This window comes from Gadus macrocephalus, chromosome 4, assembly GCF_031168955.1.
Source record: "Gadus macrocephalus chromosome 4, ASM3116895v1".
Taxonomy (NCBI): Eukaryota; Metazoa; Chordata; class Actinopteri; order Gadiformes; family Gadidae; genus Gadus; species Gadus macrocephalus.
In genome coordinates, this window is record NC_082385.1 from 11552702 (window position 1) to 11574176 (window position 21475).

The 21475-nt window shown below is 44.7% G+C and overlaps 1 protein-coding gene across 1 annotated transcript; it reads right to left on the minus strand.

Moving 5' to 3' along the window:
* Window positions 1-1043: 1043 nt before the first annotated feature.
* On the minus strand, window positions 1044-21199 carry npdc1a (neural proliferation, differentiation and control, 1a). The gene is made up of 9 exons (XM_060050211.1): window positions 20703-21199; window positions 11507-11653; window positions 5063-5167; window positions 4538-4765; window positions 4205-4271; window positions 3801-3879; window positions 3306-3385; window positions 2852-2960; window positions 1044-2506 (listed from the first exon to the last, which is right to left on the minus strand). The coding sequence occupies exons 1-9, from the start codon at window positions 20797-20799 to the stop codon at window positions 2435-2437; spliced, it is 984 nt and encodes a 327-aa protein (XP_059906194.1). The 5' UTR covers window positions 20800-21199; the 3' UTR covers window positions 1044-2434.
* Between the last annotated feature and the right edge of the window lie 276 nt (window positions 21200-21475).

The following is a 21475-nucleotide window of genomic DNA, read 5'->3' on the forward strand; positions in this document are numbered from 1 at the left end:
ATGGTTTTTTTAACATCTACATGTGCAGGAGACCAGGTCAGTCGAAGGCATGTCTCTCTAATTGGCACCTTTTTGCATTAATGCTGGGAAGATGGCTGACACCACATTTTAAAAAGGTTGTAACATCTGACCAAAGAACAGGTAAAGGTTGAAATTCTGCCTCTTTCCTTGCGATACGCTACACTTTATTTATCCCTAATGGGGAAACTTCACCCATGGTCACCCTCACCCATGCACACATCACACTCCCTAACAGAGATACACGTACAACGCATCACAGGCCAGGAGGGCCTGGTCATAGCTCAGAGTACAAAAAGCAAAAGAAATACAGCAAAAACACTTCTGATGCAAGGATTGAAAAAAAAAAAAAAACAAGGAGAAGATTTATATCAGATAGAGGTTCTAGAATCTCACAGGTCGGGTATTTTCCTGATCCTCCCCCGCAAACAAGTCTGATGGCTTTTTAATGGTTCTGAAACGGTTCTGCCTTTGACCCCACCCCCTCCACACACACACACACACACACACACACACACACACACACACACACACACACACACAGGGTGTTGTCATCCTTGATGTAAAATGAGGTCAAACTGGATTCTTTGACAGTTTTATCATCCTGGATTCAGAAGATATCTAGGCTGTACACATTTAGAACATTAAGTTGTTTGCCATTTTGTATAAGGAGGTTTGATCAATATTTATTTCAAAATATGCATTTATATTTACATTATACAATAAGATGCTGATTGAAAAATATATACATTTATGCTATAAATGGTATTGTTCATGGTTGTGAAGCTGTATATTGTGACGCGTTTTGCTTTATTGTGTGTTCAACTCATTAAAAATATTGCTCCAAATATTACTCCAACCCAATTACATGTCATTTAAAAAAAAAATTAAATGGTGGCCCATTTACAAAAATACCCAGCAATGTCTTTTTTATATCGTCTGCATATTTCAAACTTTTATTCTCCCTTGCTCACTACACCCCACCACCCTGAGACCTTCAACAAAGACACTGATAATCCAACTCATTTATGCATCATGATAAAAAGTTTTATTTTTTAAATGTACAAATATAAAAAAGGTGAATACTTTCACTTTTTCTTTTGTATGTACATTTTGCAGCACTATAGGTAGACTCGGAACAGGACAGGGGAAATTAGCGAGAAAGAAGTAGGAGCCAATACTTCTTGTCCGTCGTCTGATTGGTCAAACCTCATTCCCCGAGAGTTCCCTTTAAGTGCTTTCCAGCGCAGCCGTCCACATGCCACACAAGTCCAACGATTCAGGACGCATACAAACACACCAACACGCCAAACTCAAACCATGCAACAGACACCTTTAGTTAAACCGTCTCATACTTATATTATATATTATATGCATGTATATATATATATATATTTATTGATTTAAAATGTGGATATGTGCTCTTTATATCATTACAATTTGCAAAACAAGAAGGTTATATTTGCAGGTCAAAACTCACCGTGTTTCGGGGTTTTGAGAATGTTCCTGGGTATTTGTCAGGAGGTATAGAAGGTTTCTTGGTTAAATAGTATAACATGTTGTAGCTGTAAAGAATGTGGTTGAACTACAAGCAACGCATGACAATGACATCACAGGAGAGGGTACCTGTGTTGTTGCTTTCGGTCTGTGGGCCGTGTGTTTGTCTGTGGGCTGTGTGTGTGTGTGTGTGTGTGTGTGTGTGTTTGTCTGTGGGCTGTGTGTGTGTGTGTGTGTTTGTCTGTGGGCTGTGTGTGTGTTTGTCTGTGGGCTGTGTGTGTGTGTGTGTGTGTGTGTGTGTGTGTGTGTGTGTGTGTGTGTGTGTGTTTGTCTGTGGGCTGTGTGTGTGTGTGTGTGTGTGTGTGTGTGTGTCAGAGGGAATGCAACAGAGAGCAAGAGAGCACGAGATGATGTATTTGTGTCTTTGTATGTATCTGAGTGAATATTGCACGTGTATCACAATGTTAAATGTTCTTTGGGAAATAACTGTCAAAATTAAGTTAAGACAAGTCCCAGTACGGGGAACATTAAAAAGACCAAACAAGAGTTACATTTGTAATAGAAACTTCACAATGCAGAAAAACCCAGCAGGAAAACCAAATCCAACAACACAAAAATAACCAAGCGTATCAGGACCCGGTCCGGGGCAGGAAGGCAATGAAACCTCAAAACACCACCATGGTGGAGTAGTGGCCCCATCTGGCCCCATCTGGCCTGGGTGCTGTTGGGTGGTGTTGTGTGTGTGTGTGTGTGTGTGTGTGTGTGTGTGTGTGTGTGTGTGTGTGTGTGTGTGTGTGTGTGTGTGTGTGTGTGTGTGTGTGTGTGTGTGTGTGTGTGTGTGTGTGTGTGTGTGTGTGTGTGTGTGGTGTGAGACTGTTTGTCAGAGACTGTGTGTTTGTTAGTGTGTGTTTGTGTGTCTTCACTTTTGATGTCCCTGGTACTGTAGCGGTGAGTCATCAAACAGTGGATTCTTCACTTCCATCTCTCCTGTCTGTCAAACAAGGAGTGAGACACAGTGAAGGTCAAATTATGTCTGTCTGTGAGAGACAGGGAAAGAGAAAGAATGTGTTTGTGTTACTGTCGAAAGAATCCAGTTTTTACATCAAGGATGACAACACCCTGTGTGTGTGTGTGTGTGTGTGTGTGTGTGTGTGTGTGTGTGTGTGTGTGTGTGTGTGTGTGTGTGTGTGTGTGTGTGTGTGTGTGTGTGTGTGTGTGTGTGTGTGTGTGTGTGTGTGTGTGTGTGTGTGTGTGTGTGTGTGCACGGGTCTGTCTGTGTGTGTGCACGGGTCTGTCTGTGTGTGTGTGCACGGGTCTATCTGTCTGTCTGTCCTACCGGTGCTAGTCCGGGACACTCGTACACGGTGAAGTCTCCTCCGATCTCTTCCTCGTCTGACGTCATCTCAGAGTCGGGGACCTTCTGCTCCGTGTGTCTCTCTTGGTGTCTGAGGAGCGGAGGCGGAGCGCTCAGGGTTTACGTCATACATGCACATACATGACCAAAGAGAAGTTAAAGGATATAGACGTGAGCATTAAATGTTTGTTTAGATTCAGACTACTTTTATTTTTTATTAATATTAATCCTTGGGGAAACAGTTTCTGCCACAATTTCACACACAAAATAAAATGAAACAATGAAGTAAAAAACAAAAACGCAAAAGTACATTCAATATTTTTTTATCAAAGCATTAGCATCCCCCGTTAGAAAAAGATTACAAATGTAATAAAGTAGTGTCTGAGGAGGAGGAATGAGTCTGTGAAAGTAGGAGGATATGAAGGTGGGAACTCACTTTCCCATGGACATCATCTGCTGTTTCTGGTGCTGGTAGTGATACATCTGAGCACTCATTTGGAGATTTGCATCACCATGCTGAAGAGAAGATCCAAAGACAACATGAAAATACAGAACAATTCATCTAACAAATATTGCAATCACAATAGTTAGACACACAATTATTCAACATGATAGTGAGACTGAATAGAACAGGGTAGAAATTAAATGTTTAATAACATTTTTTTTATATTCCCTTTGCTTTGAAGACATGGACATCAATATTTCTTTATGATCGTAGATTTATTCATAATCTAAAATCCAATGGTTAATAATTTATCAGACATTAAACTTTATGGAAATATAGGCCTAGGTATATATTGCCATATAGCTTGATTTTGGCAGCCTAAACTATAAACAACCAAGTTAAATGTTTACTCTAACTGCAATGACAAATAAACCTTACAATGCTGAATTGGTAAATAAGGGATCATTTAAATAACATGGGGCCTACCGATGTTCCATTAACCGTGCCTGGTCCTTTGAACCCAGGATAGTCTGCTTTCTTGGCCAAGCGCGATCCCCTCCGCAACCTGTAGGGGGCACCATGAGGCTCACGTTCATCAAAGACGTAGATAATTGCATTATTAGCATAATATATGAACAGTCTACATGCCTGTAATACAAATAAATGATCAATACCATAATAAAAGAAAACTGCCTTTATGTTACATATTTAAAATTCAAGGTATTACATTCTGGTTCATCTTTAGTTCACAGGCAGTTACAAGTTGTGTTTCTCTCAATCTTGCTCTCATTATCTTGCACTGGGTGCATGCACTGTTGGCAGTGTTAATTCCACACACTAACAGTTGCGTTAGACATGACCCTCATATGAATGAACAAATGAATGCTTACCTGAAGAAACAGACCCCTGCGACGATCAGAAACACGATGCCAAACGCCACGAACAGGCTGATCAGAGCTGGGGGGGAAGAAAGCACAAGTAACATAAAACATGATGAGATGTGTGAAGGGGGACGCATCAGTCACAGGGCGTCAGGGTGCTCTCCCGTGGGGTCCGTAATGAAACCGCTCCGAATGAGCACAAGGAAACCTCGGAATCTCTGTGACACCTGAAGACAGCGTGAACGACGAAAGACGTGGTGCTTGACGGAAACGACGAGCCCCCCCCCCCCCCCCCCCCCCCCCCCCCCCCCCCCACACACACACACACAAACACACACTCACCGAGGACCAGGATGTCGTTGAGGGGGGCGGAGACCGGGGCCACCCTGGGGCCAGCCCGGCTGTCCAGGGCCGTGGCCCTTGGTTGAGGTGCCGGAGTGGTGGGGCCCTTGGGGTCCCGAGGCGGGGGGGAACCGGTCGGGGCGGTGGTGTTGGGCGAGGCTGCGGCCGGTCGGTCCGGTACGACCGCGTCGAAGAAGATCCTCGTATCAGAGCGGGAAGAGGTGTTCACTGGAGGGAGGGAGGGAGGGAGGGAGGGAGGGAGGAAGGAAGGAAGGAAGGAAGGAAGGAAGGAAGGAAGGAAGGAAGGAAGGAAGGAAATTGAGAGAAAGATTCCTATTAGTTTGGTAACTTCAATATATGGATATACAATAGAAAAAAATCATCAAAGCTCTCGCCAAAAGCGAACAGACTTCCTTATTTCAAAACAAAAGAGCTGAAATGCTAGAAAGGATGACTAAAGCTGAAAAACAAGGGACTTTACAGAAGGTCAGGCTGGTGGTTCTAGCGGCCTCTAGAAGCTCTTACCTTGCACTTTGGGTCGTTTTGGTTGGGTAACAGACACCTCCTTCTCCTCGATAACAGAGTGCAGGAAGTCGATCTCCTGGTCCAGTTCAGGGACCGTCTCTGTACCTGGAGGACACACGGACACAGACACAGACACAGACACAGACACAGACACAGACACACACAAACAAAAAAGAGTTATAGACGTAGTGCTTTACCAGAATATCACTCACCAATATATATATATATATTATAATATAATTGTGTAAAAAACAGATGGCATGTCTGTGTCTCAGTGAAGAACCAATGCCCTGATTGGTAGATCTATCAGTCAGTGTTCACCGACGGCTACTGTATAGATAAACATGGAGCCACCTGGCACTGCTAGCCCTACACCAGGGAGACCAGGGCAGTGGCTAATGCTGCAGCCTCAGTGAAGGCATACTACAACTAGCAAAAACATGTTCTGCTGTCGTTAGTCAATTATTTGTGATTTGTGTACAATATACTCCACAGAGATTTAAAGGGTTATCAAAAGGACTTTTTTGGCCTCTTGGACGTTAGAGGTCCCCAGATCCCTGAAGGTTGTGCCTGTCAGTTGTTTATGCCAATGCCGACGCACGGCAGAAAATACCCTGAGGATGTTTGATTTGGCACTTCAACAACATACCCATTTGTCATGAGATCATGGGGCGGTTTAAACAGTCACGCAATCTTCAGCGAAAGTGTTGCTGTTGTCCGATTCCTGCTCAGTTCTGAGTTTCAATACATTTTACGATTATTACTTAACAATGTGCTTCGCCAAACATCGGTTTCACTGCTTGTGCCTGTGAAACCGTGTTCTACTCCTTAAAAAGATGAATAAAAAAGAAATGCCATAATTGAAATGACACGTCGCCACAGTCCCTTAACCGAGCACTCAAACCCCGGGCCGACAACGGAGGCGATTGAACGCACTCCTGCGTGCGTCTGCCGGTGGTCCCGTAGCCCTGCTGCGTTTCTGACTGAGAGTGTGCCGCTACGTGCCGTTTGTTCGGGACCCGGTAGAAGGAGGAGGACAGACAATAGGAAAGTGTTGTTTAACAGTGCTGCTGTCCAGACAGTCAGCCGCATTCTAAAGAGACGAGCCCGCGTCTCCTAGGGGACCGACCTTTCACAGTGTGTGTGTGGCCACGGGAGGAAGCACCGCAGGGGACGGGGAGGGGGCAAGAACACACACACACACACACACACACACACACACACACACACACACACACACACGTTCCCCCCCCATGGAGTGTGACGGGTGAAGGGCTCATGTAAAAAAAAAAGACTCCCAGAGCTTCCTACTAATGGGGGTGATCATTATATAATACCCCTCAATATATCCTCAATAAATCATAACACCCCTCTATATATCATAACACCCCTCAGTATATCCTCTTTATATCATTACACCCCTCAGTATATCCTCTATACTGTATATCATAACACCCCTCTATACATCATAACATCCCTTTATATATCATAACATGCCTTGATATAGCCCCAATATATCCTAAAAGTTATTCATAAGACTTGGGTCCAAACCGTAGAAATGGGGATGATAACTGTAAAATACATCACAGAAATCATGAGCAGAACGATGAAGCCCAAACTGCAGCTCATTCAGCTCAACTGTTTACCCCAGCTTTGACCATGCACATCTTCAGTTATACATATTCAGTTTAGTTATGTTCCATGAGTCAGTCTCTTCATGAATATGGATCTGACCCCCCCCCCCCCCCCCCCCCCCCACCCCCGGCCTCCCCAGAAGGACAGCCACCTGGCTGAGCCGACGTGTGTGATCTGATGCGGGAGCTCTTTCACCCTCTGTTGCTGTTTTTCCTCTCTCACAACACCCCCCCTACATCTCTGGCCACTTAGTACGCTCCATGGCAGGTGTGTGTGGAGGCGGGTCGCGCCATGTGCCCTTTACAGGAGGCAACGTGCCGAGAACACGCAAGTGTTTGTGAAGAGAGGAACGACCTGGAGCGTCTCGTGGATCCCCTGAAGAGGGGTGAAGGGAGAGGGGACATGTTCCTTTGGATTGTGTGTGTAAACACATTGAGGCCCTCTGAAAATCTTTCAAAAAACTTTCCTGGAAAAGGTTGGCTTAGTTATGATTCCACGTGACGTGCGCCTCCCAAAAATTGTAATCTTCCGTCGACGTGACGCAGCAGCAAGGGCTCACTAATACCCGACGCAGAACCAAAATAGGTTCACGACTGTGTTGAAGCGACTGCATGGTCATTGTGTTGGGTCGACGTGGAACCATAACTGATCCTTTAGTAACTAACCTGGGAGCACCAGTGAGGGTTAACATATGACACTAAGCTCACAATGAATATTGCATTATTCATATTCATTGTTGGTTGTCATGGTATCATGACGTAAGATTTTCAGAACTACTTGTTATGTTTGCTTTGGAAAAAAAGATGGAACATTTTAAGGCAAAACAAAACCAAACAACTCCCTTTGCAGGCATCTAAAACTGCTTAAACCCTTGTGGTTATGGGAACAGGACATCAACCGGGTGTAGAAGGAGAACTATCGGTGGTAGATCTATCTTTGTGTCAATTGCACCACGTGCTTTGTCATCATGCCTAAGCACACACACCTCTAGTTTTGTCCCTCGCTTGATAATGACCTGTAACCCCTGAGAGTTGGTTAGACAGGGGCGGGGGTGTCGGACACACCGCAAACAAACACTAAACAGCTCAGCGCTCAACGGGGAGCACACACACACACACACACACACACACACACACACACACACACACACACACACACACACACACACACACACACACACACACACACACACACACACACACACACACACACACACACACCCCTACTGTATTAAATGAAAGTGTGCAGAGCTAAGACATCAACGACACGGTTTTTGGGTGATTTACAAGGTCATTCGCTTTGGTTTTCTATTATCATAATGCAGCATTGATGTTAAAACTCCTTTAGATTAAAAACAGATAACATAAATATTTCATTAGCACGCTAATGCTTTAACACATTAGTATTTAGCTCTGATTGACAGTTGCATTATTATTGTTTTAGCTAGGACGAATTGTTTTAGCTAGGACTACTTGTTATAGCTAGGATTGAATTAAGAATTACCCGAATTACCCGTAAGTGATAATAAGGATCTTCTTAATTCGAAAAAAACAACTTCAGTAAGATTATAATATTCAATGCTGCTAAGGACCAGACCAAAAAGGGCCTCCGACCGCTGAAGTTTAAGGAAACAATCAGTTGCCCCTGCTGCCCCCTTGTGGACACTTTGAACAATGACTGGGATAAAAAAAAATACACACGGGGAATAGTAAAGTGTATGTTAAATCTGTGTGGACGTAACCGGGGCATTTGGTCGGTTTGTACTGGATTTTATAAAGCCTAGAGCTGGTAACTCTTTACTGGAGGTTCTAGATGTGTATCCATGAGCAATGTTGGTACAATGTAAGCAACCATGATAATTGATAACCATCTGCTGTTATCGCTGGAAAGCCATTCTGTCAGTACAATATCGAGGCTGATGGGCAGTGACTTAGTGGAGTCCACCTTTGGCCATAGCGGAAGCGGTTAGCTCCTTGATGGATCCCAAAAGGCTCAGGGTCTCTGGGAGGATTTAAGCCTCCTGGCGCTCACCATTGATCAGTAGTCTGGAAGCAAAGGCCTGGTGGTCACTCTGACGAACTGACCAAGCAGGCAGCAGTAAAATCCCACTATAATAGTGGGAGGCATTGTCTCTTTGTTAAGTTAATACCTCAGAAGGATTCAATCAAATCGCCACTGTGTCCTCTAATACCTATGAAGTTGTCAAGGTAAACCAGGTCTATGGTACACCTGGTGCATTGCTGTGGGTCAGATAGAAGGAGCTGCTCCGAGCATAAGGGGGTTACATTCGTAGAGTATTTCCTGTGTATTGATTGTCCATTTATGATTGTGGTGGTGCGGGGGTCTATAGGGATATAAGGGGGTGTGGCACTCCATATCCCGACTAGACAAGACAGGGGAGTTAGCGTCAGGTGTCGTTATTGACTAATCCCCCCGTCCTCACCTCTTTAAAACCAAGCAGCAGCCGGCCCCCCAGGGAGGGAGGCTTGGGCCTAAAGTCCCAGCACGACCCCCTCAGAGAGAACAGTCTCTGAGCGGCAAGGCCCACCACTGTTGTTGCCTTTCCAGGGATCGCTTTGTTCCTTTTTAATAAGGGACAAACCTGACTAAGACTGTCCAGTACACCGAGTTCTCCTGCTCCAATTGGCGGTACGTTAGAGCCATATAAGCTTACGCTGGCTTAACTTGAATCACTAAACATGAAAACCACTAATACGAGTACAAACCCCCTAAAACAAATACAACCCTCGCCCAACTGATCCAGGAACACCTTGAGAATCAAAAGGTCCATAAAATGTTGGCTAATTCCTGCCACCTTCTTAATACTGCAAGACAATAACAGATTGGCTCTATTCAACAATGATATTGTAGTTGACAAACGTGAGCGCACAATCAGATCCGATCAGACGTACAGTGCTTTTTACGCTTCCCGGGGGGGAAACATAAGGAGTTTACATGGACTGAGTTTAGTCATTCCCGCAGATGGGGCTGTTTTGTTCGGGTGCAATGGGAACAGGCTGCTGGGCAGATGGCATCCAGCCGCTCAGAGAGCAGGGATCTCCCCACCCTCAGTACATACAGTATCACAGTGGCTGCCCACGGCGACGGCCGGCTCGTACTTACAGTCAAGGAAGAACATTGGCCATAGGTCTTAAGGTGTTTACCAATGGGAGTGTACACCTCCATGGTAAACACAAGGGACACACATGCACGCACGCGCACACACACAGACACGCACACAGGAAGACACACACCCAGAAATACATTCACGCACACACCCTGTCTTACTTGTTCAGCAGGTATGGTCATTGCTTGTTTTACTAATTATATTTACATTTCAGATCTCATAACATTGCAAAAATGGCTATCAGCTTACAAGAGAAAAACGTGGTTTTCAGGGCAGCTATAGGATGTTGGTTATGCAATGATATGGTGCTGATATTGGAAATAGCCCTAGACTCCCAAATACAGTTCTGGGGTACAGAAGCTCTGAGGTCCATTTCTGTGATCCGATCACTTATATGTAACGCAAACCCGTTTGATCCATTAAAGTAACTGTGTGTGTCTCCGTCCCTCTCCTTTTCCCGGTTCTGACCCCCTGAACACTTAAGATTCTTCCAGTCTATGGAAAGAAAAAATATGCATGTTTGGCAGTTCCATGCAGAGAAAACATCTGTGTCGAAAGAACACAACGCAGGTGTAATTATGTAATTATGTCATATAGTCACTGCCCTCAGCAAATTCAAAACATTAATTAACCGAATGAGAGTGTTCATAATCCGAAAAAGGAAAAGACGTGAATGGTAGTGTGTGTGAGTGAGACAGACTGACAGAGACAGACAGAGAGAGTATGTGTGAGAGAGAGAAATATCAGCAGAGGGAGACAGAAAAATATAATGAGGTGAGTGAGTGAGGGAGATAAAAAAGAGTGTGGAGATGCCGAGAGACAAAGATAAAAAGAGTGGGGAGATACCGAGAGACAGAAGCCGATGTCATTGGCTTACATAACCACTTTAGGGGGCTTAACTAAGACTGATGAAACTGTAATGTGGTGTGCGATTTAATAACTGCGCACACAGACACACACACACACACACACACACACACACACCCAGTGTAAATCTGTCAAATACACATGTTGTTGTTGGAGTGAATAGAGGTAGATTGGGACAGGGATCTGATGGGAAGGAGAGAGTGAGAGGAGGAGAGACAGGGACAGCGACAGAGAGAGAGAGAGAGAGATTCTGTGACATTTAGATGATTAAAAACATAATCTGAGCAGGTCTGCGCCGGTGTGTGTGTGCGTGAAACACACACTGTGTCATGAACGACAGGATGAGGGACAGATGTGAAGCAGGGGTCGTTACTAGCATATGATGCGCTGGGAGAGTGGCAGGAGATGACAACCAATCAGCCGGGACATGGAAAGTCTCATGAAAGAAGATCTCCATAAAATGACAGCGGAAAATTATAAATAAAAAGGAGCGTGACGTGGACACTGGTGAATGTGGAACAATACCGCTGTGGTCGATGCGAGTTAGCACTTAGCGTAAATGAATACTCATGTACCTGAGACAGAGGTCAGGTGGGACAGCTTCACATACTTTACATAGTTATTGTTTACTTCCTCATAGCTTAAAGGTCATTCATCACACACACACACACACACACACACACACACACACACACACACACACACACACACACACACACACACACACACACACACACACACCAGTATTAAGGTAAACACTTTACTTTAATACTATGAATAACACTTTCAATCTTTCTTAACCTCTTTATGCATACCATGACGGTGGTGCTTTGGTTTGGCCACACAGAGTCCCTCCTTGTTCTCCACCAATGGGGACAGGCAGGAGCCACAGTGGGAGGAGCCAGCCTTGCAGAAGTGCCGCCCCTTTTCGGCACACACCAGATGATGGCATCGACTTTTCACTGAGACCGATTGAGAGAAAGAGGAGTGGAAGAGCTTCATTAGTGACGAGGCATAAACTGAAAAATAAATCCATCAATGAAATCAGTTCTGAAAAACGTCATAACTGTCAGGACACTTTGGACCAAATGCAACAAAAAGCAGTCCAATATTGTACCCAGTGACGCAAGATAGAGAACAAAGAACACATCTTACACAGCTATGTTGGAAAAATGATAACTAACCTTACCCCAAAATGGGCCACATCAAAGTTTGACGTCTTAATAGATTGACCTGAATTCACCCTTGTCTGACGGCTGTTATACACATTCAAGTTGAAAAAAGGGTTTGGTGCTAGCAGTCAGCAGGCTGCTAGCTTCCTGTTATAAAACCAGCTCGACGAGACTACACGGGAATTAGACGAAAGCAATTACAAGCACCTGAATGTCAAGTGTAGCAAAGGTCTATTTTACGATTAATTAAATGTTTACAATTTTATAAATATCAGAAGAGTTAAACCCCAACTGTCGAGTTAAAACAAACACAATGGCAAGGAACACAGCTTTCCAGATTTATTCCCCATCTTATCTGTAACTCTGCCGAACCAGATATGTGCAACACTACCACCCACACACACACACACACACACACACACACACACACACACACACACACACACACACACACACACACACACACACACACACACACACACACACACACACACACACACACACACACACACACACACACACAGAAAAGTGGGTCACTGCAGTGCAACAGGTGTGTGGAATAAGTGGTGCTGGGGAGATAACTACTGTGCCACTGTCAGGTCAGATAAGCAGCATAGCCCAGCATGCTATTCTGAGCTAGCAGCAGAGCATGCTATAGCTATGGGCTAGAATAACAGCGGTGCTCATTACAGACGGTCAGGTTGTTAGTCATACACCAAGAGGAAAAGCCATATTAAAAACAAGTCTCATATATTATACATGAGAAAAGAAACGTGTGTCCAACTGTTAACATTCAAAAAGCTGAAATTGCATCCGGTTGACAAGTTTGCAATCAAATCAGGAAAAAGGAAAAATCCTAACATAATGCTTAACCAAAACACGAGCAACACCCTTTAGTGGCCTTATGTTCTCCAGGGCTGCCTGCACAGAATAACTTCCCTTCATTAGGTGAGAGCGATGGAGAGATGTCGTTGGGAAACTCAGTAACTACTCTGCAGACCGTGGCAAGCCACTGAGCGAGGGAGTCAGTGAACAAAGAGATGTGCTGAGATAAAGACAGAGAGAGAGAGAGGTATAAAAAAGCAGAAGGATGGAAGAAGAAGAGACAAAGAAAGTGAGATTTTGTCATAACGAATCTGTCCGCAGAAAGACAAATTCTAAATTAAAATTATACACTGAAAGTTATACTAATAGGAGAATCAGTGCATCTATGGTAATGGTGAGGGATTTGTCAAGGGATAAATGATAGACATTTACGCGAGGCCCCCCGCCCCACAAAAACACCGCAGCTCAGCGCCAGCGACTTTAAAATAACAGAACAGGAAGCAAGGAAACGCAGGGAACCCAAGACCTGCGGTATTTGGCAAAGAGCGAAAACAAGCAGTGTAGATGAGAGTGACGGTTGACACATGAGCCTGTGGGTCCGACCTCGGCGTAGTGTTGGTGCGATGCTGTGATCTGTTGCGTGTTCTGGTTTTTTTCTGACACAAGCCACAACAATAAGACGCTGAAAGCAAAATGTCTGCATTGTGTTTGTTGAAGGCCCTAGCAGCAGCAGCAGCAGCAGCAGCAGCAGCAGCAGCAGCAGCAGCAGCAGCAGCAGCAGCAGCAGCAGCACTGCTTTCAGACAATCACACGTACAAAAGTCAACTGTGGTGCAAGATTCACGGGTCACAAGGTTTCCTACTCGCTTGTTTCTCATTGGTCCCTAATAATCAGCCGTCGCTTAGCAACAGCAGTATTGTAAGTTACAGCGTCTCACCTGCTCTGCCTCTTCGCCCCGTTGACGTAGCGACACGAGCGCCTGACACACATGCACGGCCGTCTGATAATTAAAGGCTGTTGTTGTGCGCGCACGCACACACACACACACACACACACACACACACACACACACACACACACACACACACACACACACACACACACACACACACACACACACACACACACACACACACACACACGGTACCTTTTAAAGCGCTGTACAAATGCAATCGATTATTATTTCTCTATCAGTTCATGGCGTTGGCTGCAATTTTCAACCCTCACGGACTATGGGGTCCGTCCTTATCCCTTGGGTCTTCCCCTTTCACATGTTCCATCCTCATGTTATCATGGAAGTGGCTTCTCACCCCAAGGCATATCACTCTCTGAATATACCATAACCACAGAGATGAGCCGCTGGTGAATAATTCATCCGGCATGGGAAATCTGTGTGCACGTGTCAGTAACTGTGCCTTGAATGTATTAGGAGCCTCTTGATGCCCAAAAAGATGTCTCTCTCCAAGTCTACTGGATTAACAGTCTGAATAATACAGTAGGAGGTAGGTTTAAGGCATCTAAAACATTCTGGATTCTTGCCTCCAATACGGCAAAGCTCATATTGAGATTCTCTTTTTTTGGGCCACATCTCCTCCTTAATTACAAAAAGCTAATAACTGGCTCAGCAAGTTATATCTTAATTTCATCCTTTTCATCCTTACATAATAATTTCTATCTTAGCTTCATCAAAGCAGGCCATATCACGTAATCCCACTGCGCCACCATCATCAAGGATAAAGAATGCTTCCCAAGGTGGTTTGCCTCAAATGCTCTCACTATTCATCTCAGCGCACGTCTCCATCTACCACCAAGGACCAATTTAGTCTCACTGTTCAACAAGCCAGCAACCAGGCTACCGAGCCACTCACTTCACTGCCTCGCTCAACACGAGCCTCCTATCATGACATCACACCGGTTCACATACTTCCGTCATGTTAAATGTTTTGCTGCGTCGCTTGAGGCTCTTATCATGACACCACACACTAGTTCAGATATTTCCGTGACGTTACACGTTGTACAAAGAAAAATGGGAAACTCCCTCCCCCCATCATAACAAAATAAGCCGAACAAGCTTTGAACCACCTGACCTTGTATGATTGGACAAGGCCGTTTCTCAAACACAGTTAAATATCGGTTCTTCCCTCGGGCACATCAGGCCATGGCAGCACTGATGGGTAGAAGACTGAATATGGTAGAAGAAAGGCCTCTAAGGGCAGCATTATGTCACTAATCATAGAGAAGGTCGCGTGATGTACGTCTATGGCAATGCGCATTCCTGGTATTCACAATCGAATGCACTTGACCACTGCAGGGCTGGATGCACGCAGACATTGATGAGATGAACATAATGGTGTACACACTGAATGCAACGTACAGCATTAATGTTTCCACACTTAAAAATTGTCAAGATAATGACTTTTGAATGCAAGCCTACTAGGGATGTTTTCCCGCTTTGAAATCGATTTCTTCTGCATCTTTTGTGTAAAATAGATTGCTGTAATGAAAAATGGACCTGGAGCACAAATCAATGTGCAGTGTTCAGCACAGTTAAACAACATTCAAGTGCCTCTGATGATCTATAATGACATATCAACCCAGAGCGCTGAATGCAGCAAACACAATGCAATCAGAGGCCTATTGAATCCGTCTTACTCCGCGACCGCCGGCGGGACAAGCTCTGTTGATTTATGGAGGTTTATTTAGCACAACAATGAGGTCTAAATCGTCTACACACAAGAGAGTTGTCATTATTGCAACCCTTTCATGAGCTATAACCTGAGAAAGACTGCTCTGGACTTAAATGTGTACTGACCTTTTGAATAAATACTGGGCTGGTAAATAATTCATTCAATATTTGTCACAGTATATCAATGACTGCACAAACCAAAAACACAGAAACGTGCATAGGAACGATTGGAAAACCATTTGGTCGATTTTAGTTTTGACGTGTAATAGTAAGAACAGGAAGAAATTGAATCGATGTAACTCTTACATAACCTGCCCTGCCAGATGGTTGGATGACAGAACCATCTGGGAAGTCGACCTTGAATTTTTTTTGCATAGGGGCAGGCACTTCCAAAAAATACTTGGATGGACCATCCATGTGTCACCACCATCTATCGCGTTGATGCCGATTGGTAGGAGACACTGTGGTTTCGGCCTCAAGCACCCCACTTGAAGCCTTGCGTGGTGGAATCTTGTGCGATCGTGATCTGGCAACCCCAGCTCCCTCACAAGTTTACTTTGTACCGTTGCTCATCGTATTCCATCCTCACGTCATGGCGGCCGAAGCGACACGACGATCCTTCAGGTTCCCCCGCCTCCCCGCAGGTGCTACAGCAGTGCAGGCAGGGAACCGCGGGACTGGGCCTGGGTTCAACACACTGCCCACACAACACTGGCACCGGTCACAGAACGAGGAGGACAGCAGGTGACACACTCACCGAGACCCACACAGTGGCTTTATTAGGATATAAATAACCAATTTACCAGCTTACGAGTTTGAAGGAATGCTGATTCTTCATGGTTAATGGAGCTCAATTCCTGTATATTTACATCTTCCCACGAGAAAGCAAATCCTATTTTCATAATCATCGATTCAAATTTAAAATATACAATATACAAATGATAAAAATACTCAGCTGAGAAAGTATATTTTCTGTTAAAAGTGTATCTTTGCATACTAATTTCTCTCCTTTGAAACCGCAGGTAACTGACATTGGAGAGTTCAATGATAGGTGAGCAGGTATTGTGGTGTCAGCAACGTGTGAAAAGAGATTGCGTAAAAGCTCTGGGACTCCAGCGAGTCCTTGAACTGAAGTGAGAAATGACTCAGAACCATCTGCTGCTGCTGTGGCCTGCAGATTACCACACACACACACACACACACACACACACACACACACACACACACACACACACACACACACACACACACACACACACACACACACACACACACACACACACACACACACACACACACACACACAATGTTTTTGTCCCTTGTGGAGCAGAACACAACAAAATTAACTCTAATCATGATCAGAGGAGCAGCACAGGAGAGGTGTGTGTGTGTGTGTGTGTGTGTGTGTGTGTGTGTGTGTGTATGTGTGTGTGTGCGTGCGTGCGTGTGTCAGATGTGTACATAGTAGGAAATGGCCAGGCCAGCAGGGTTACTTTCCCCCATTGTTGAAGCTTCCTGCCGTTCAGACTGCCCACAGGAAGAAAGACAAACACTCGAAATCAAGTGGCGACATGAGAAAGGACCCTTCACGGGACAGAGCAGTACTACACCTGCGTGGCCGGTGGAGTGTTTGCCTGTATTCTCGTCCGTGTGTAGCACATAGCAAATTATCATTGGCTCAATCTAAAATTTTTTTTGTGCCACAAATAACAAGTCAAACAAACAAATATTCAAACACACATACACAGAATAGTTATACAATTTTAAAATATCATTGAAATAAGCTTATTTCCATGAGCTTAGATCTACCGATATGCATAAAGTATGAATCCCCTGTGGTAGATTAGGAGGTCATTTTAACATCAACCACATAATAATGACCATCTTGCCTTGCTAGTGGGTTTTCTAATGCATGCTACAAAATGTCTGTGATCGCTATCAGTGCCACACACAGAATCAGTAGACATGAACATTTATAAATAAAATGTCTGCAAGTGGAAATCAGTTTTTTTTCTAAATTATTAAATTTTTAAAGGATTACGACTTATTCTCCCGGGGGTGAATTCTGTCTGAAAATATTTTTTTTTTGAAAGAAGGTGATAATTGCATGACAGAGTCATAGAGCTACATGGCATTGTTATTTTTTCTAACCTGTTCTGAAAGGCAGACACAAAAATGCCACAAGGAAACGTATTCCTTTTGTCAGACCTATCTACCTGGTCCGGCATCACTGCCACATCATCTTGGCCATATTTACTCATGCTGACCGTACTCAGAACGTTCTGGCGTATAAATGAGGCAACGACCGCTCCTTTCTATAAAGCCGTCACGCTGCAGAATACCTCTGGGCTGTAAAGCCGTTGCTGCTGATGGCAATCGCGTACATTAACAAAAAGGTTTTGTACTGTGTTGAGGAACCGGCCCTGACTCACTGAGAGAGGGACTGAGATAGAGAGATAGAGGGACAGAGGGAGAGAGAGGCAGATGGAGGGATAGAGAGTGAGAGAGGGATAGAGAGTGAGAGAGGGATAGAGAGTGAGAGAGGGATAGAGAGTGAGAGAGGGATAGAGAGTGAGAGAGGGATAGAGAGTGAGTGAGTGAGTGAGTGAGTGAGTGAGTGAGTGAGTGAGTGAGTGAGTGAGTGAGTGAGTGAGTGAGTGAGTGAGTGAGTGAGTGAGTGAGTGAGTGAGTGAGTGAGTGAGTGAGTGAGTGAGTGAGTGAGTGAGTGAGTGTGAGAGAGAGAGAGAGAGAGAGATAGATAGATAGATAGATAGATAGATAGATAGATAGATAGATAGATAGATAGATAGATAGATAGATAGATAGATAGATAGATAGATAGATAGATAGATAGATAGATAGATAGATAGATAGATAGATAGATAGAGAGAGAGAAAGAGACAAAGACAGAGACAGAGAGGGTCAGAGAGAGGGAAAGTGGGACAGAGTGAGAGAGAAAGTGGGACTGAGACGGAGAGGGAGGAAGTCTATCTGAAATGTGATTTTTCTTGGGATTTCTTTTTTGGGGGACAATTCCTCTCATTCTTTTACACAAAGTGCGGCTCTCGCTGCTCAGTGGGCCCTCAGCTTTATCTCTCTCAGAATCTGCAGCTTCTCTTTGGTCATCATCACTTTAAACATTTCACAGTGGCATTTATTTCCCATTGCAACACAGATTATTTTAAGTTCATGAGCAGCAGAGTGGGTTGAGAACGGCACTAATCAGTAAAAAAAGTCTGAATAAAATTACCTTTTTCCCCAAGATTGTTTAGAACGAATGGCTAAACTGGAGCATATCTTTTTTTTTATACATTCTGCCATGTCTTTCATGCTAAAATGCTTTAACGGATGGATATGGAAATGTGAGGATGTGATATTCCTACATCTTTCTGCGTCTTTTAAGTTGTGTGTGGTGTGCGTCCATCGGCCCGTACCATAGGTCGCTGGGTTGAAAGAGGCTTTGTGGCTCACATTCACACAAGCCTGCACCCCTGAAGGTAAAACCGGTAATTAAAAGAATGGAAGAAGAGAAATGGAGAAAGAGAGTGATCGTGAGACATTTCAGAGTTGCTATGGAAACAACATGGGCTGGGAGATCTCCAGAGCATCACAATGCTAAATGCAGGGGGCGGATCGATAAGAAGGGCTGTTGAGCCTTCTGAGGGAGGAGCTTGCGGTGCTGTAACCCGGTTACACCGCTATGCTCCCCCGTTTTATTGGCAACGGATGACATACGTTTCCTTCACCAAAACCACATAGGCAACATTACTTTCCATTTTAAAACCACCAGGCCTTTTGAAATGCCGTTTTCGCTTTAACTTCAGTTAGTCATCGTATTAATAATAGATGCGTCGCACGGGCCTCGCTGGGATAGGGAAACACACAGAGCTGTTGAACGCAATGCATATATGACTGTGTTTCAACTTTGGTTTAAAATGCATTGAAAGTGTAGACTTCCTTCATGTGGAAAATGACAACCTTAACGAACATTAAAGTCAATGAGTAAGAATGAGCCCTACCAGTTAGTAGGGGGGAGAGTTTCAGAATTCATAAAACTCCGTAACAGTGTTCTGCCCACTCTTACTGGATGCGTGACGTGAACTAGCGTAGCTCTGCTGGCTGGGTGGCATGAGTGGAGGGGTTTTGGTTTCTGTTTTGTTGATAGTATGAAGAGAGATGTGTGGGCAGTGGCCGGAATATTTTATTTGTAAAAAAAACATCAGTTATAGGATGTGATTTTATGGATAACATCATTGAAATCACTGTCGACCAGCATTGACTACAGATGTGTCCAAGTATTTTAAGCTGCAAGCTAGTTTAAATGTTACACACTGTGACTTTAACAAATGTACCTTGCCCTACTAACATAACGTCAAAGCACAACCCTATACTTTTTACCTTACCTTGACCATCACAGCAACCTTACTCCTATATTATTCACACACACACACACACACACACACACACACACACACACACACACACACACACACACACACACACACACACACACACACACATCTATATAGGCCTACCTGGCCTATCACATATGTCGCCAGCTGTAGAGCCATTGGCTCGGTACTCTGGTGCATATGTACATGACCTCCGTGCCTTTCCACCAGCCTCCCCTGGACCTATCCCCCCCTACAGCCAGGCATATGGAACAGGTGTTATCTGATGTGGAAAACAACATGCACACTTCATTCACAGTGTGTGTGTGTGTGTGTGTGTGTGTGTGTGTGTGTGTGTGTGTGTGTCATTTGCATTAATGGCTTACTGTTTAAGTGTTTAAGAGATTTGTAGTGGCACCATGCTTCTTGCCAGCATTCAGCCAATGCTGTATGCATACTGTAACTTTGGTTATAAAAGAACACTTAAAAACACAGCGGTCCTGTCACTCTCATTCATGCGGAAGACGCTACATCTTTGGCTCTTACTAAAACAATCTCTAGAGACTGTAAGAAAGGCATGAAGGAAAGGTTGTGTAATTCACAATATTTTCCTTGTTAGTTTCCCGTAACTTCACAGACCGCAGGACTCGTTTAACCCAAAGGCGTCCAGATGACTGAGAACCTCATTCTGCAGCACAATAAGCCAAGGAAAAGAGTCACTTGATTTAACATGGAGATACATCAAGACAATAATAAGCTGCGACTTAAGTTTATTTTGTTGTGAAAATGGTTCAACACAGCCCAATGTTTACAGGTACAGGCCGAAAGAACCCAGACAACTATATTGGTAATATTAAAAAAATAAAGTAATGTGATAGACGGGAGGTGAAACCGTGGCATTAGTCAGTCGTCGTGTGTCGTTAAAGGTGTTGTTTACCTGGAACGCTCGTGGAGACGCCGCCGAACAGGAGCCAGCACGCGCACATACACAGCAGAAACCCGTACCCGCTCCACGCGCTGCCGGACAGCAGCATCCTTCGAAGCTTCTTAACAACGGAGAACCAGATTAGACGACATGTGATATGTCATTCCCCCATCCTTTGCTATCCTTTAGATCCGAAGACGCCGGCGAACACGGCGGTCGCTGAAAATACAGCTACAGCCCCGTCTCAGGTAGAAGGATGTGACTCAGTCGACTCGCGCTCTGCAAATACTCGTTAATCCCCGGCACTAGGGCTAAAGATAGCGGCGTCCAGCCTCTGACAGGGAGGACGGACTAGGTGAGGGGGCGGGACCTGAGGATTTGACGTTGACGACTGTGCTGTGGAAGAAACAAGTGGGGAAACAGGGGAGGTGCAGCATCCGTGCGGCTGAGGTAAGCTGTGAAAGGGTTCTGCCCTGTAGCGTTACACCGGTCTACCGCAACCGGGGTCTTATCTTCAATGGATTGTGTAGGCCCGTTAAACAGTCCCCAGAACCAGAAAATTGCCTTCGCCCTCGCCCTCGCCAATAACGCCTTTTTGGAGCATCTCATTCCAGGTGCTAGAGGGGGCGGGGTGCAGCTTGCATGCGGCTGAGAGACACGTCGTCTTCTTGGCGTCATGACGCAGTCAGCAGAGGGTGACGCAACGGTCAAGCGGGTTCATGGAGTGGATGCAGCGGTTGTGGTTGTGGGCAATTGGTTCTACCTAAGGTCAAAAGCTTAATAAA